This window comes from Amphibalanus amphitrite, unplaced genomic scaffold (assembly GCF_019059575.1).
Source record: "Amphibalanus amphitrite isolate SeventyFive unplaced genomic scaffold, NRLGWU_Aamphi_draft 000024F_arrow, whole genome shotgun sequence".
Taxonomy (NCBI): Eukaryota; Metazoa; Arthropoda; class Thecostraca; order Balanomorpha; family Balanidae; genus Amphibalanus; species Amphibalanus amphitrite.
Genome location: NW_024881520.1, coordinates 731,155 through 746,123, shown reverse-complemented (window position 1 = coordinate 746,123; position 14,969 = coordinate 731,155). Strand labels below are relative to the sequence as shown.

Below are 14,969 nucleotides of genomic sequence, written 5' to 3'. Positions count from 1 at the left end.
GGTCCTGCCGGGTATTCGTGGTAGGTGTCAACCGCCTCTGACAGCTTCGTAACATGTTACGAAGGCACCAAAACCACTTCGCAACTGTTCATATGGTTGCTAAATTCGAATTCAGCTCCAAAAACTGGCCTAGAAACATGTAAAACTCGAAAAAAGTGAACCGAGCGGCAAGGTCATCAAAGGTCAATGACCTGACCTGACCTTCAGGTGACCAAAGACCTTCAGGTCATCAAGGGTCAATAACCTGACTTGACCTTCAGGCGACCTTGACACCCACCCTAATGCATGGGAGCAACATCAAATCCCATGTTTGAACGCTTAAAACCACGAAAAGCTTGCAAACGCGCGGCTAATGCGAGCCGACATACGCCGAATCGCGATTCCGGCCAAACATGGTCTCGAAAAGTAGGTCACAGGGCAAAGGTCATTTGGGTCAGGTCAGGGTCATGAAATTTTCAGGATAGGTATGAAATTGATCAACTCAAGGGCACTGAAAGTTTCGTCGCGATCGGTCGCTTTTTACGCGAGTTATTAGCGAAAAACCGAGGGGAGAGGATCCGTTCGACCCCCCCCCCCAAAAAAAAAACGGGCGAGGGTTATGTTAGGGTTATGTTAGGCTTAACGAGCTTTATGCCTTTGTACAATACCTCGGTTTTCCCTGTCTTCCCCTTCATGCTCTCTCTCTCTCTCTCTCTCTCTCTCTCTCTCTCTCTCTCTCTCTCTCTCTCTCTCTCTCTCTCTCTCTCTCTCTCTCTCTCTCTCTCTCTCTCTCTCTCTCTCTTTCTCTCTCTCCCTCCCTCTCTCTCTCTCTCTCTCTCTCTCTCTCTCTCTCTCTCTCTCTCTCTCTCTCACACACGCACACGTGCACACACTAGCTAAGTTCCCATCAAACATCGCTATCTTCGATCGATGACCATATCGGCGTCCGGGGGAGACCTTTAGCCGACAACAGACTTCCAAAATAAGCACGGGTCCCGCGCGCACCACCCACCGTCCCATCATCGCGCCGTCCCACACCATCCCATCGGCCCACCGGCCCCCACACGTCAGCAGCGCCCGGCAATGGACCAGACCCGCATTCCGATCGGATTGCCACGCAGCGGTAACAAATGTCCCGCAGATGGGGTGGAGATGAGACTACGGGGCCCGGTCGCAGCCACCCGGCTCCCTGCTGACCTTAATGACCCCATAATGGCGCCGCCACGCCCTCCATAAACACATTACGGACGCGGTGGCGGCAGCGGCGCCACTGCTACGAGCAGTAGCGCGGAAGTGGCGAATCAATGAGATAGCGACTGTGTGCGGCAAGCGTGGCGCACAGGGCGCGCCGCTTTCGACGCCACCGGGCCGCTGTGACGTCACAGCTCACGGTGGCTGTTTACGCCGCGGCTAGCGGAGAGCTGTGGCCGGTGCCTCTGCAGCGCGTGCATCGATCTCAGCACGGCTGATGTCTGCCTGCACTCACCGTAACGTGCGCCCGCACAGATTTACGGACAAAGCGAATCTGTGTAAATCCTGGCCTGGCGACTTTTTGCCGAATACTTTTGCGCTTTTATGCCCATCGATACGCAACTTTCATGTTAGCTTAACTTCTGCTTGGAAGCGAAACAAGTTGTATTTTTCAATTGCCTTCTTAAATAACTGTAAGGGATCTGAGCTAAAGCCATAATTGAACACATCGATAAAGAAATGATAATCCGTGGCATGGAATTACCATGGATGAAAAAATACTCATCCATGGTATCTATTATTTCATCCATGGAATTACCATGCACAGACTGACTTATGAGTTATTGCAAGTCGCTGGTATTCACTAGATCAATTACCTATCATAAATGGGAATCGATGGCATAACATGTATTTGATGTGGACATTAAACTGATCGACACCTTGCAATGGAATGCAGCACACTTGTTTCAATGGCTCTCAATCATTGCGTATTGCGCAAGCAATATACCTACTCGCTAAAAAGTTCCAGGAAACTTTTTACGAAAATGCCCAACAAACCTAAGAAGACATGGGAAAAATCATGCCGTCTGAAACCCGAATGACATGAAAATTAGATCCAGGCAAAACATACCTAAAGCGCAATCGGTTTATAAACGATCTTTAAAGTGCTATAAACCCGACTTGTATTGTAAGAATGCCTTCCCCGATAATGCTCTTGACTTTTTTGTCAATTTGCTTCGGCAACTGTTCCGAATAAAACCACATCAATTTTGTTCTGCAATGCAATCCAGCTACTTAGCTTGTTATTCCCTTTCCTTGCAAGTTTTCCTAGTAAACTGTATCATATCGTTTTCCTAATTTGTTTGATCCACAATGCTTTCAGAGTTCAATGCGTGCTACAATATTTAGTTTTTAAATTCAACTTGCGTTGAGCTTCGACTACTGGTTCATAATTATTACATGATCATAAAATCAATCATTATCAAAACCAGTTGGCGCAATAGGCTCCCATGCACCTTGACCTCACTGTCATCCTGCCCGCCCACATCTTATCGACTGAATGTGAGCGTTGGCTATCGGAAAAATTCCTACCTGGCCCCACTCAATTAGTTGCTGGACCGAACCTGTAACACCACCTCCGCTAGCCGCCTACGTGGATTCCATAAGCTCTACCTCGCTCGACCTCACGCACCCCGCCCCCGCGCAGATCGGTCTGTCAGGAACGAGTGCAAACGGGCCAGAACTGAGCCGTCCACGGCCGAACCGCAAACACACCGAGCGCCAGTTAGAGCCGCCGAACAAACAGACAGAGGTCAGGTCAGCGGCCTGCAGGGTGGGTTCAGTGGGCGCCGGACCCGCCACCGCCTCACGCAGCAGTCGCGCCGCACGATTGGACAAGCTATGTCGGTATAGCCGGCTCAGGCAAGAGCTATTGACTGGTATTGACCAGAACGGACAAGTAGATTATTAACGTGATTATTGTGATGTGATCATGTAACAGCAATAGGTTGTGATGTGACCGGTAACAGGAGAACCTTGCCACAGGATTTCACAAGCAGGTTCTCTCACCCCGGTTGCTACTGCAAGACTTATCGTCGATTAGAATACCGCCACTAGCGCGGGTAAAATGTTACAATTGTTTCACGTCTCGTGCGACAGTAAAAAGTGAGAGCGAAGTACGCATTAAAACTTTTTAAGTAGCTACGGAAGTTGTTTTAGAAGCCAGGTTGCTGTCACATACACCGACTTGTTGTCAACTGCTGTAATAATGGCTAGAATTTCAGGCTTGATGTGCCTCATAAAATTAAAGTCGCGCATAATGTTCGCTTAATCAAGTCGCGCTAGCAATGCGGCTGAGTGACTCTGAAATAGCCCAAATGCACTTCTGTCTCTAGTCCAACCTCACTAAAGCGGCTGGAAATATTTCAGTAGCGCTCTCTATCCCCAGAGTTGGTACACGTTCAATCTACTTAGGCCGAGCGGCGCGGCCGCCGGACGGTCGGTGTGACCCCGTTGATTAGCTAATCGCGGAGTGTCTCGGAGACCGCGTGTCCGGCGCTCCCCTCGGGTCACCGGCAGCTCATTTACTCTCACCTTGAACTTGTGGAAGAGCCCGTAGCGGTTGATGAGTTCGTAGCCCAAGTGGCGCAGTGGTGCGCCACCACTCGCCTCAGCTAGCCGGAACACGTCATAGCTCCAGCTGTCGATCGACTGAAAATAGAAACAAACAAACGAATCTCAATCAATAATGCTTCACTGAAAGAAGTGTGGACAGGGATGGGGGAGGGAGGGAGGAAGGAAAAAGATGGAGAGAAGGGACAGGGAGAGACCCCTCTCACATGGTGTTCACTGCTCACCTTTCTCATGGATGAAGCATCCCTATTCGCTACCCATGTCCCAAAACGGTAGTCGGTAGGGAGGATTAACCCAGGAGCACGACCCTTCCGGATGACCTTTGGCGGTCCTCACGGGACGTTCCTGAACCAGGGACGGGTTAGCCATGTCGCCGCACTGGCGGAGGGTTAAATCAGACATTACTCCCCTCCACGCCACCATCTCATGACCCTGAAACCTGCCCGGAAGACCCAGCAGAACAGACGCTAGATTACGAGCCGGCTCGATGACTATGCTGCGCCGCACAGCATTGATGCCTTGCGGGACAGTATATGTTACGGCGGCGGCAACTCCCGCAGCCGACCGCGGCGAATGCTGACCGGCGTTGCCTGCGTTTTAAAATTAATGCTTGTAGTTTGTGCTCATCGGTGGGCAGTGGGTACTACATGGCACGCACGACACGTCTTACAATTTCTATATGCAAAAAAAAACTACAACAATGCTATTCCGCTCCAGGGGCAGATATGTAATTCAGCCTTCAGGTGAACTTGAAGGGAAAGGATTGTGCCGAATAAGTTGCATTGAAAGTCTACGTCAGTTGCAGCCCATTACGTCGATTTACAGTAAAACATCGTAAAAATTACAAATGAAAACAACATTATGTGGAGTGTAAGGTGTGGTTCACACCGACCTCATAATGGTCATTACAGGCAGTAACGAATGCGGCAACAATATAAAAAAGCTTGAAAGCTGATGCTCAAACGCTTGAGGAGGCAAATTCATCTATTTGCGGCTCAAACGCTTGAGGAGGCAAATTCATCTATAAGATCTCTGTCTCTGTCTCTGTATACGGCACAGGTTTGAAAAAAAGATATGTTTAAGCTTCCATAGAACAATTATCAGTGGGCTTCTAAGCTTGCTGGGACTGGACTATATGAGTAAAAACGTAGTGCGTACTTCGAGAAGAAATTCATTTGGGGCACGGGGCGGCCAAAATGAGTTCCTTAGATTTTCTATTTTTCATTTATGAAAATCTCTCAATCTTGAGTAGCTATTCATACATCACCAGAAGACATTGCCATCAATACCAGTTCAATGACTATTGCAAAGTTAGCATTCATTCACCAAGATGTTTTCCTTGAATTAGCTTCGTTATCGTCGGGCAAGACTTGGTCTACCGGACGCAAAGCGGCATGGATTCTGCGCCCAACAAGTTTGCGTGGATGTCGATAATAATAAACACTGCCGAATCCCAAACACCAGCCGGGTTCACCGGCACATTGGCAAATATTTTGGTACGTCAAAGGAACGCTGCTCCTAAGTGACGTCAGGCGAATGAGGCTATGCCCGGATAGTTTGTGTAAGACGAAGGCGGAACCCTTTGTGAGACCATGCGATTGATTGGTTTTGAGCTGATGCTCCTTTGCGGTAAAAAGCATATAAGTTCAAACGAAACATGCTGATGTGTTTTTGATCAATAATGAGCAAGAGCGAGAAACCTCAAATGAAAACGATTTTCATACTATGCTGATTATCAGTTCTTCACCTGTTTTTTGTGCTTCACACGGTTAGCCTGGCTACTGATCACTGGCCACATCAATTCGTGTAATTGCATTAGTTACACCAGCACCATCTCATGCATCATTCCATCCCAAATTCCATCAGCTTCATTGATCACTCTCCCATTCCGAGTTAATAGCACCATCTAACATAGGCGGTGGAACGGGGGGGGGGGGCACCGGGGCACCGTGCCTCTCCACTTGATTTTGCCATTTTAACATTAGCCCTATGGGCTTTGCATGGAAAGAATGGGACCAAAAGTCGGAAGTGTTCCCCCCCCCCCCCCGTTATTTGAAGGTGTTCCGCCGCTACTACCATCTAAACTACTCAACTCCTCCGTCTATCTCGGTAGCAAGCCTATGCAATCATCACCGGCGGCAGAGCATCTGACCGCGGGCACGGACGGGCGGGGGCGGGGGCGGGGGCGGGGGCGGGGGCGGGGGCGGGGGCGGGGGCGGGGGCGGCGGACTCTGCTGGCCATCACAGTCGCCTTTGGCTCGCTCTCGTCCGTCGCAGATTGGCTCCATTGAAGGCGGCGGACGATGGTGGCCACTTGATGAAGTGGCTCGGCGGTCTCTCCCTGTGGCCACCGGCCAGACCAGACCACCAGTCGGTCGTACTCACCGCAGACGGAGGGGCGCTCGTCCGGGGGCGCGCAGAAGGGACACGCAGCGCAAGGGGACATAAAAGGACGTAATCCTCCGTCCATCTCGATGTATCACATGATGTATCATATCGGATAGGTTTTGTGAACTATCGCTATACTTACATCAACAGCCAAAGAAAGCTTCAAGTTTTTTTTTGACGATCTCAAGGATACCGTGTGCCATTTGGGGATGCAGCATTTTTTTCTTATGCAGGCAATTTTCTTAGCATATCACCCCATGTAGCTTCAATTTCACTTAATTGGAGCTAGGAATGGGTGAAATATTAATGGCAGGCGTTTGAAGTAAACAACTATCAAGAGATGGGAATCAGCTTCCTAGAAATAGCTCAGTGAGTTTCTCGGCCAGCCTTGAGACTTTCAGGGGGAGTCGGAAGGTACGGTCTTCATCACACGGCTCCTTAAAAAGTTCAGCACGGTTAGCCGTCTCCGATCAATTGGTGGCATTCCACCCTGATTAGCTAATGCGCCGACCGTCACGCCGAATTGGCCAGCCGGCGCCTGACGAGACGTCGTGCCCAGTCCACCGTCGAGAGATCCCCCCAGCCGCCCCCCCCCCTCCGGGTCACTCGGATCGAGCCATGTCAGAACATCCCGCCTCCTCAGCGCCGTCGAGCTACATTGCTGAAACATCACGGCGCGGCAACCAAACGCTAATCCAATACCGTCCCACAAACATGTTTTCCGAACAAGCCGCGACATTGCCAAGTCCGGTCCCTGATCCGCGCTGGCGTATCGCCCGAATTGGCCCCCCAGGAGCGGCTCTGCCCAACGGGGAGCCATTGCCTTTGGCAGGTCGAATCGGCCACCGATTCACGCCGGATCAGCTGGGCCGGCCGCCGCACGGGCTCCGGAGCGGACACAGAGCCATCGAATAAATCCCGGACGGAATGCCGCCACCAGCGATGGTATTACGATACGTCGTTGGGCTCTTCAGAAGGCAATGGCTTCTTTACGGGCTTGATGGGCGGTCTGAATAAGAGCCGCCTCTGGGTTGGTATACTGATGTGGCGCCCGTATGCTGGAGAGAGATTATAGAACGGCTATGCAGGATGCTTGCTTTCATCAGTATTTACTATTTACCGACTTCAGTGCTTGATCTGATATTCAATAAAACACACTGAAATTGTAAAAGCTTTGAACATTACCATCACATCGTCAATGAAAAAGGCGAAGTACTTTTCAGTTTGCAAGGACTTTTGGAAGTTTCTAAAATCTCCATAGGAGTGTTTAGTTGTCGTTTATCGGTTCGAAGTGAAAGAGCTTATGAATATCAACGCGATTTATTTTAGACCGGTGCGAATGGGCCGAGAGAGAGATCGAAAACGTAAACAAGTATGGCGAGCGCCAGCCCACGTCCCATGCGCCAGTCACGCCGCTTGGCGCGCACGGTCAGCTGGCGCCGGCAGGGGCGCTCACAGGCACCTGGCCCAGTGGGGTCGCAGAGGCGGTCCAAGTAGGGGGCCTCGGGGCGGCCTATACACAAACACAACATCTCCCCCTCGAGACAACAGTCGTGAAACCGCCAAAAACACAACACTGCACGACGTTGTCTCACTCCTCACACGAGGTCGCACCCCAACGAACGAACAGACGATCGGGGCTGGCACACACGACTGCTGCGACCCATGGCGGCGGGCGCTTGTTCCGGCGTCCGCAGCGGGCGCGCCCGTTGTCGCCCGGGAGGTCACCGGTAGGCGGCGCTCCGGTGTCGGGTGGCGGCCACGGATCACAGCCAGCGGCGTCACCGGCCATCCCCTGAACCGGGCCCACGAGCGGCGCCAGACACGCGTCATCCTCAGCGCAGTCGGTCTGTCCCATGTCCGCCTGCGGCGGCGACACGGCGTCACTGACGACCTCTTCTCTGTCCCTGCTTTGCGTCGGCGGGCCTCCCACCAGCGGCGGCGAGGCTCCGTAGGCGTCATCAGTCTCACCGGGTACGGTGGGCCGTGTCACAGAGGGGGACCATTAAAGCGTCCAAAACCGCAGCATCCAAAGTACGCAACATCCAAAACCGCAGCGTCCAAAGTACGCAACGTCCAAAATACGTCCAAAATCGGGTATATAGGGAGCATTCACAACGTCCAAAACCGAAACATCCAAAACCGCAACATCCAAAACGTATCATCCAAAAACGCAACATCCAAGGACGCACCATCCAAAGTACGCAACATCCAAAGTACGCAACATCCAAAGTACGCAACATCCAAAACCGTTTGGTTAGGTTAGGTTAGGCTAGGTTAGGTTAGGTTAGGTTTCCTTATCCCCGGTAGGCATAAATCAGAAGGTTAGGTTAGGTTAGGTTAGGTTAGGTTGGGTTTCCTTATCCTCGGTAGGCATAAATCAGTAGGTTAGGTTAGGTTAGGTTAGGTTAGGTTAGGTTAGGTTGGGTTAGGTTAGGTTAGGTTAGGTTAGGTTGGTTTTGGATGTTGCGTGCCTTGGATGTCGTGGTCTTGGACGTTGTGGTTTTGGAGGTTACGTACTTTGGATGTTGCGTCTTTGGATGTTGCGTTTTTTGGATGATACGTTTTTGGACGTTGCGGTTTTGGATGTTTCGGTTTTGGACTTTGTGAATGCCCCCTATAAACCCGATTTTGGACGTATTTTGGACGTTGCGTACTTTGGACGCTGCGGTTTTGGATGTTGCGTACTTTGGGTGCTGCGGTTTTGGACGCTTTGATACGGACCCGTCACAGAACAGTCGGTTTGGCCGGTGTCCGCCGGCGGCGGTGACACGGCGGAGTCGGCAGCTGCTTCTGGGCCCATGCTCAGCGTTTGTAGGCCTCCCGCGGGCGGCGGCGAGGCCCCGTGGGTGTCTGCTGGCCCGCTAGACTGCCCTGCGGTGGACTCAATCCGGCCGGTGTCCGTCGGCGGCGGTGACACGGCGGGGCCGGCAGCTGCACCTCGGCCCGTGCTCAGCGTTGGGATGCCTCCCGCCGGCGGCGGCGAGGCTCCGTAGGATTCAGCCGCTCCATCCGGGGCTGCAGGCTGCACCGCAGTGGCCCCGGGTTGGTCCGTGTCCGCCGGCGGCGGCAACACGGCGTCACCAGCGGTTTTGTTTCCGTCGCCGGTCCGCGTTTGTAGACCTCCCGCCGGCGGCGGCGAGGCTCTGTACGCTCCAGTAGCTCCGTCCGGCTCCGTAGGCAGCGCCGCGGTACGCCCGACTCGGCCCGTGTCCGCCGGCGGCTGTGACACGGCGTTGTCAGCGGTTCCGTGTCCGTAGCTGGTCCGCGTTGGAAGGCTTCCCGTCGGCGACGGCGAAGCTCCGTGGGCGCCAGCCGGCTCTGTATACTGCGCCGCGGTACACCCAGCTCGGTCCGTGTCCGCCTGCGGCGGTGACACGGCGTTATCAGGGGCTGCCTCTCGGTCCGTAGTCTGCGCCGGCCAGCCTCCCGCCGGCGGCGGGCAGGCTCCGCGCGCGCCAGCCGGCTCGGTGGGCTGCGCCGCGGTACGGCCGGCTCCTCGGCCCGTGTCTGCCGGCGGCAACGACACGGCGGCGCCGGTGGCTACCGATGGGCCTCCCGCCGGCGGCGGCGAGGCTCGGTACACTCGATCTGTGCTGCAAGTTGAGATGCCTTCGGCCGGCGGCGGTGAGGCTCCGTAGGATGCGGTAGATCCGACCGGCTCAGTCGGCTGCGCTGCAGTACTGCCGGTTCGGCCCGTGTTCGCCTGCGGCGATGACACGGCGTTGTCAGGGGCTGCCTCGCCGTCCATGGTCTGCGCTGGCCAGCCTCCCGCCGGCGGCGGGCAGGCTCCGTGGACGTCAGCAGCGTCACTCAGCTCGGCGGGCTGAAGCGCCGTGTGCCCGGCTTGGCCCGTGTCCGCCGGCGGCGGCAACACGGCGGTGCCGGCGGCTACCGTTACTGGCGCCACCACCGGTGAGTCGCGTACTTTCGTCGCTGCAGATGTCGCCACTGGACGATCAGCCGTCGGGCGGGTGCCGATACTGTTGAGGTGTCCGTTCTTCACTCGCTGTGCGTCCCGCTCGTGCTGCTCTCGCTGGCCACTGCGAGCTGGTGAACCACGGGCAGGGTCTCCAAGCACTGCAGCACCGTCAGCAGCGGTGACGCGGCTCCCAGCGACCGCCGTGGAGCTGGCTCTCTGGTGGCACACAATCTCAAAATGCCCCGGTTCGCCACACGCACGACAGATGGCGCCAGCGGCGCGACACGTGTCTCCGCCGGCGTGCTGGCGACGGCCACAGGTAGGGCAACGCTCAAGAAACTGATGATCTGTGGCGGTAGCGGAATGGGCGACACTCGGCGGCCTGCGCCTCTTGTAGGCCGGCAGGCGCGCCGCGGAATGTCCCTCGTTGCCGCGGAGGTCTGGGCACGTGACACGGGCACCATCGCTCGCCCGACAAACGTTCACGGCGTATTTGAGCGTCAGCTCAAAGTCCTCCAGCCTGCGGCTCACCGCTCCTAAATCACTGTCGTGAACACTGCACTCGGCACGGTCGTTGCACGTCGATGCCGACTTCGGTTGCGCGGGCGGGGTCGCCGACACCGGCAGGCAGACAGTCCGGCGGGCGGCGGCAGCTGGTCCAACGGATCCATCAGCGCCTCGCTCAGCCCCCGACTCTGACACTCCGGTCGTCGCGTCCGTCCCCGCGGAGGGCTCCCTGGTTAGCAGCCTCTCCAAGCGCTCCAGGCGCTTGTCCGCGTCGGCGGCTCTCTTCACTTGCCTCTCCAGCAGTGCCGTCAGTTCTTGAATGATAGTCATCGCGGTATGCTCAATCACGTAGTAATTCACAAAACCGACCGCGCCATGTTTAGTTGTCGTTTATCGGTTCGAAGTGAAAGAGCTTATGAATATCAACGCGATTTATTTTAGACCGGTGCGAATGGGCCGAGAGAGAGATCGAAAACGTAAACAAGTATGGCGAGCGCCAGCCCACGTCCCATGCGCCAGTCACGCCGCTTGGCGCGCACGGTCAGCTGGCGCCGGCAGGGGCGCTCACAGGCACCTGGCCCAGTGGGGTCGCAGAGGCGGTCCAAGTAGGGGGCCTCGGGGGGCCTATATACAAACACAACAAGGAGAAGGAAAATATTTTTTATATCTTTAACATATAACAAATAGAAAATCTGTTGAGGAATGGGAAATTTTCTGCATGAAAAATACGTTTCCCTTTATCATCATAAATCTTTAACCCTGAAGAATACTGACAAAAATATATTGCTTTTCAAATCAAATATGGCTCATTCTTGACAAAATATCGATTCAATAAGGTAAATCCCATCCACATATTTGTTTTCTCGTCACCGCTTGTGTGGCCGCGCTCATACACTGCGCTGCAAATATTTAAACCGAGCAGCGAGATCGTAGTAAACAAGTGTTCGTCGGCGCCGACGGGGGCCGCTGTTTATGAATATAATGAGATCAGACGCTCCGGCGACGCTACCGATCGATACACCGAGCCGTCCTGGCTGTGCTGTCGTCCCCGACGGGGCACCGCACGGTGTCAGTAACGAACCCAATCGCCGTACAATGAGGCGCACTGGCCAGGTCAGGTCGACCGCGGCGGCCGCCTGGACACCGACGCTTAGATGGAGGCGGTCCGGTCTGATTTCACGCCCGGTCAGTCCTAAAGGATGTGGGAAAAGGCCATTTGCGAACCGGGGCCTTGCTGACGGGCAAGCGTTGGGCTAGGCACCCTGCGAGAAAGCGGTAGTACCAGCTTGAGGCGAGTATCAAATGTGCTTATGAATTATGTATCAGAAAACAGTAACTCGGTGCGTGGTCGTGCATGAGGCTTAGCGTTTGAATATAACAGCGCAAGGCCAAAAACTGTTGTGTTAACACAAATCCAGGGAGTATCATACCGGACCCAAATTTTGCGTGTCCCGTTTCAGTTTATGGAGCAAAATAAACGAGAGCAAAAACGGTGACAAAGTACGTCTTGAGGCCAAATACCTAACCTTGCGTGTCCCTGATTAGCATAAATTCAAAGCATTATGGCCTGGAAATATTAAATGCCGTATCTGGAGTGCAAATAACAATTGGGTTTGATGGACTCCATTGAAATTTCACAGGCAGTTTCCATGAAGCTCGCGCACGAGCTCAATAGCGATCATTTGTGGACCAGGCCGGGACGCTGCAGCGGCCCTATAATCATCCCTCGGAACTTCCAAACAGGGTCCTCAGCGGCCCCATTGTTTGCGTCTGACGAGCCACTACACCACCAGGCTGACCTGCACTGGTCCGGTGTTCGTCTCCGCCCCACCCCGCGGCCGCAAGGCCACCAAACCACTACTACGATCGTGAATCGCCAGTCATAATAACCACCACCGGGCCAGTCCCAGGACCCATGAATTGCGTCCGTATGCCCGGTGTCGTCATAAATAACCCGCATGATCCCTGGGAAATTGGGAATGGTAATTATGCGGCCGGTTAAAACTGAGCGTCCTGAGATAATTTATAGAAGTGGCTGGCTACTGACTTATGCGGGATCCATACCGGCTGTAAGTCCCGTAAGCGTCCGAGGTCAGAAAGCGAACAGTCGCGAGCACTTTGGATTGGTAGTTTGAAAGTTTACGCAGTACGTGCCGTGTGTGAGGGGAAGTCGCAGTGAGGGTCACATAATATGGACGCCGAAATTAGCCGACCTGGTCACCTGGTCCATGAAATTGTAGGCTAACGCGATGGACAGTAAAAGCAGGTGCCCACAGGCGGTTTCAGAGGCGAAATATGTAATCGTTATGCTCAGCGAAGGTTCATTACCTACACATATATTTAAAAGAAATATTATCAATGTGGCGTGATCGGAATACAGCTCACCTCAGTTGGAATTTGGAAAGTCATCAAACTTGGAGGATGCCTTAGAATAGCATTTAAATGACGCCAGTTTGGCCAACGATGGGAGGGAGGGGGCACTCCTGGTCACCTATTAATGGGTGGCGGTGTAGTTAGAAAAAAACAATGCAAACAATTATGTATGTATCTACGCAAAGTTAAAGTTGATCTTACCACACTCTGTCTGGAAACGAAATGCTCGTAACAATCTATGGCAGAAAATATCTATCCAAAGTACAATTAAACCTTACACTAGAGTTGCAAAGTTTCCCTACCGCATTACCGGCATGCCGGTAATTTTTCACTACCGCAGGTTTTTTTGTGGTATCTGGCATGTCTTGCCGGTAGCATGCCGGTATTTTTGGTTTTGCACAACAAAAAAAAATTATTAGCATATGATTCAAACTTTGGACACTAAGAGGAAAATGTGGCATCTCTTGTAGGGGTAAACTGGAATCAACAATGCAGGTTTTTTAGTATGCCGGTAATTTGGTGGTGTTTTTGCTTTGGGCGTGGTAGCATGCCGGTATCCCCAAAAAAATTGTGGGGCGGGGCGGTGCCGGTAGCAGCCTTTGGGGGAAACTTTGCAACTCTACCTTACACTACGACACAATAATTGAGAAATCACGAGGCAGTTTACCCTTCATGACGCAATGCCTCTTGCATCAGGCCAGCTTAGCCGGATCCCAACATTTCACTGTTATCAGTACGAGACAGAAACTACTTCTGGAAAATTCGCAGTGCCCCACGGCGCCATTCGGGTGACAAACAGCTCTGCGAGTTTCACAGCGGTTTACGCGGCGGGGCCGGGGCGCTGCGCAGCGCTCAGCCGCTCACCGCTGGAAGACCTGACAGGCGTCGACACAGATCCTCCCAATACAAAGACGCCCGACAGCCCGCAGGTCGCTGTTAGAGACAGCTCATACAAAATGGAGCACCTCGCCGGCTACGCGTGAGATTTGTCAGGAAAATCGCTGCCTCTGTAGGCCCGCAGAGAATCTAATGTGAAAGGCTGTGGCCGGGGCTGGCATAACCGCAGTGCAGCATGCAGTGACGAACGCTTTAATTGAGATGCATCAGCAAAGTTATAACGAGTGAGAAGTACAGTATCCATGAAGGTAGCGGGACAGGGAGAAGCAAGACGTTATCGCTCAAGTAGCATGCATTGTTGAACTATTTTAGCTGTGGCGATTGCAACATATATCTAAGTCATCTTTTTTATACCTTAGTGATTTCACAAGCTTAGGTGTCTGAGGTAAACAAGATTAAGAATAGAGCCTGCTTTGAGCTTAGAAGTGAAAAGTTAGGCTTCCGACGACAGCGCTTTACAATAGTCTGAACTGCTGCCGAAAATCTTCACCAACTACGATGGAAGTTGTCGCTGGTATTTGCCGTTTTACATTGTACGCGACCTTAAATTGCAAGAAGTTAACACGTCTGAATTCACACATGCGTGCGGCAGAGGCAAGAGAGCCAAAGCTGTGCTCCCAGGAGGCCCGAGGCCGGGGCCCAACGAGACTGTTCTGAGGATCCGACTTCCATCAGCAAAGCCAAAGTAGAGAATATTGGTGGAATGGGTCAAAGAAATTATCCCCCAGAGAAACTGGTTAGCACTTGTATATGCTTACCAAGCCACCTCCTAAACGGGTGAGGGACTGCTTATACTGCCAAAATGCCTCCCACAAAATGACCCGACAGCCAGTGGCGGATCCAGGGGGGGGCAAAATGGGCATTTGCCCCCCCAAACGGCATAATTTTAACATTACGCCTATGGACGATGCATGGAAAGAATCGATAAATTGTTATGGTTTGCCCCCCCCCCCCAAAAAAAAACTCTAAGCTGGATCCGCCTCTGCCGACAGCACAACGGCAGGCTCCCTGGAGGACCTAGATTCGGCTCTGAATAACGATTGTCTCTTATCTGGACGTCCGTAGCCGTGTCGTCGGATTTGTTGGATAGTTCCTTCCCTCGTGAATGCTCCCATGCGAGATCTATCATACCCACGTCGAATTCATCGGGTGTCTGGGGAGCACTAAATGTGCTGCTAGCTGCACGCTTCTAGGCAAAATAACGAAAAACCCCGAGAGAAGGTCCAGCTGGTAGTGTTGGCTATGCTATTGATCGCGCTGCCGTTATTGAGTGAAGAAAAACTATGCATAAAAACGTTTG

At 53.1% G+C, this 14,969-nt stretch overlaps 1 protein-coding gene across 6 annotated transcripts in view; it reads right to left on the bottom strand.

The window, feature by feature from the left end:
• LOC122392854 (calcium/calmodulin-dependent 3',5'-cyclic nucleotide phosphodiesterase 1-like) overlaps positions 1–14,969 on the bottom strand; it is a 121,651-nt gene that overhangs the window by 24,440 nt on the left and 82,242 nt on the right. For all 6 annotated transcript variants that reach the window (XM_043388192.1, XM_043388206.1, XM_043388210.1 and 3 more), the window contains exon 6: positions 3,544–3,660. In XM_043388192.1, coding sequence (XP_043244127.1) covers positions 3,544–3,660 — 117 coding nt within the window. The remainder of the gene's footprint in view (positions 1–3,543; positions 3,661–14,969) is intronic.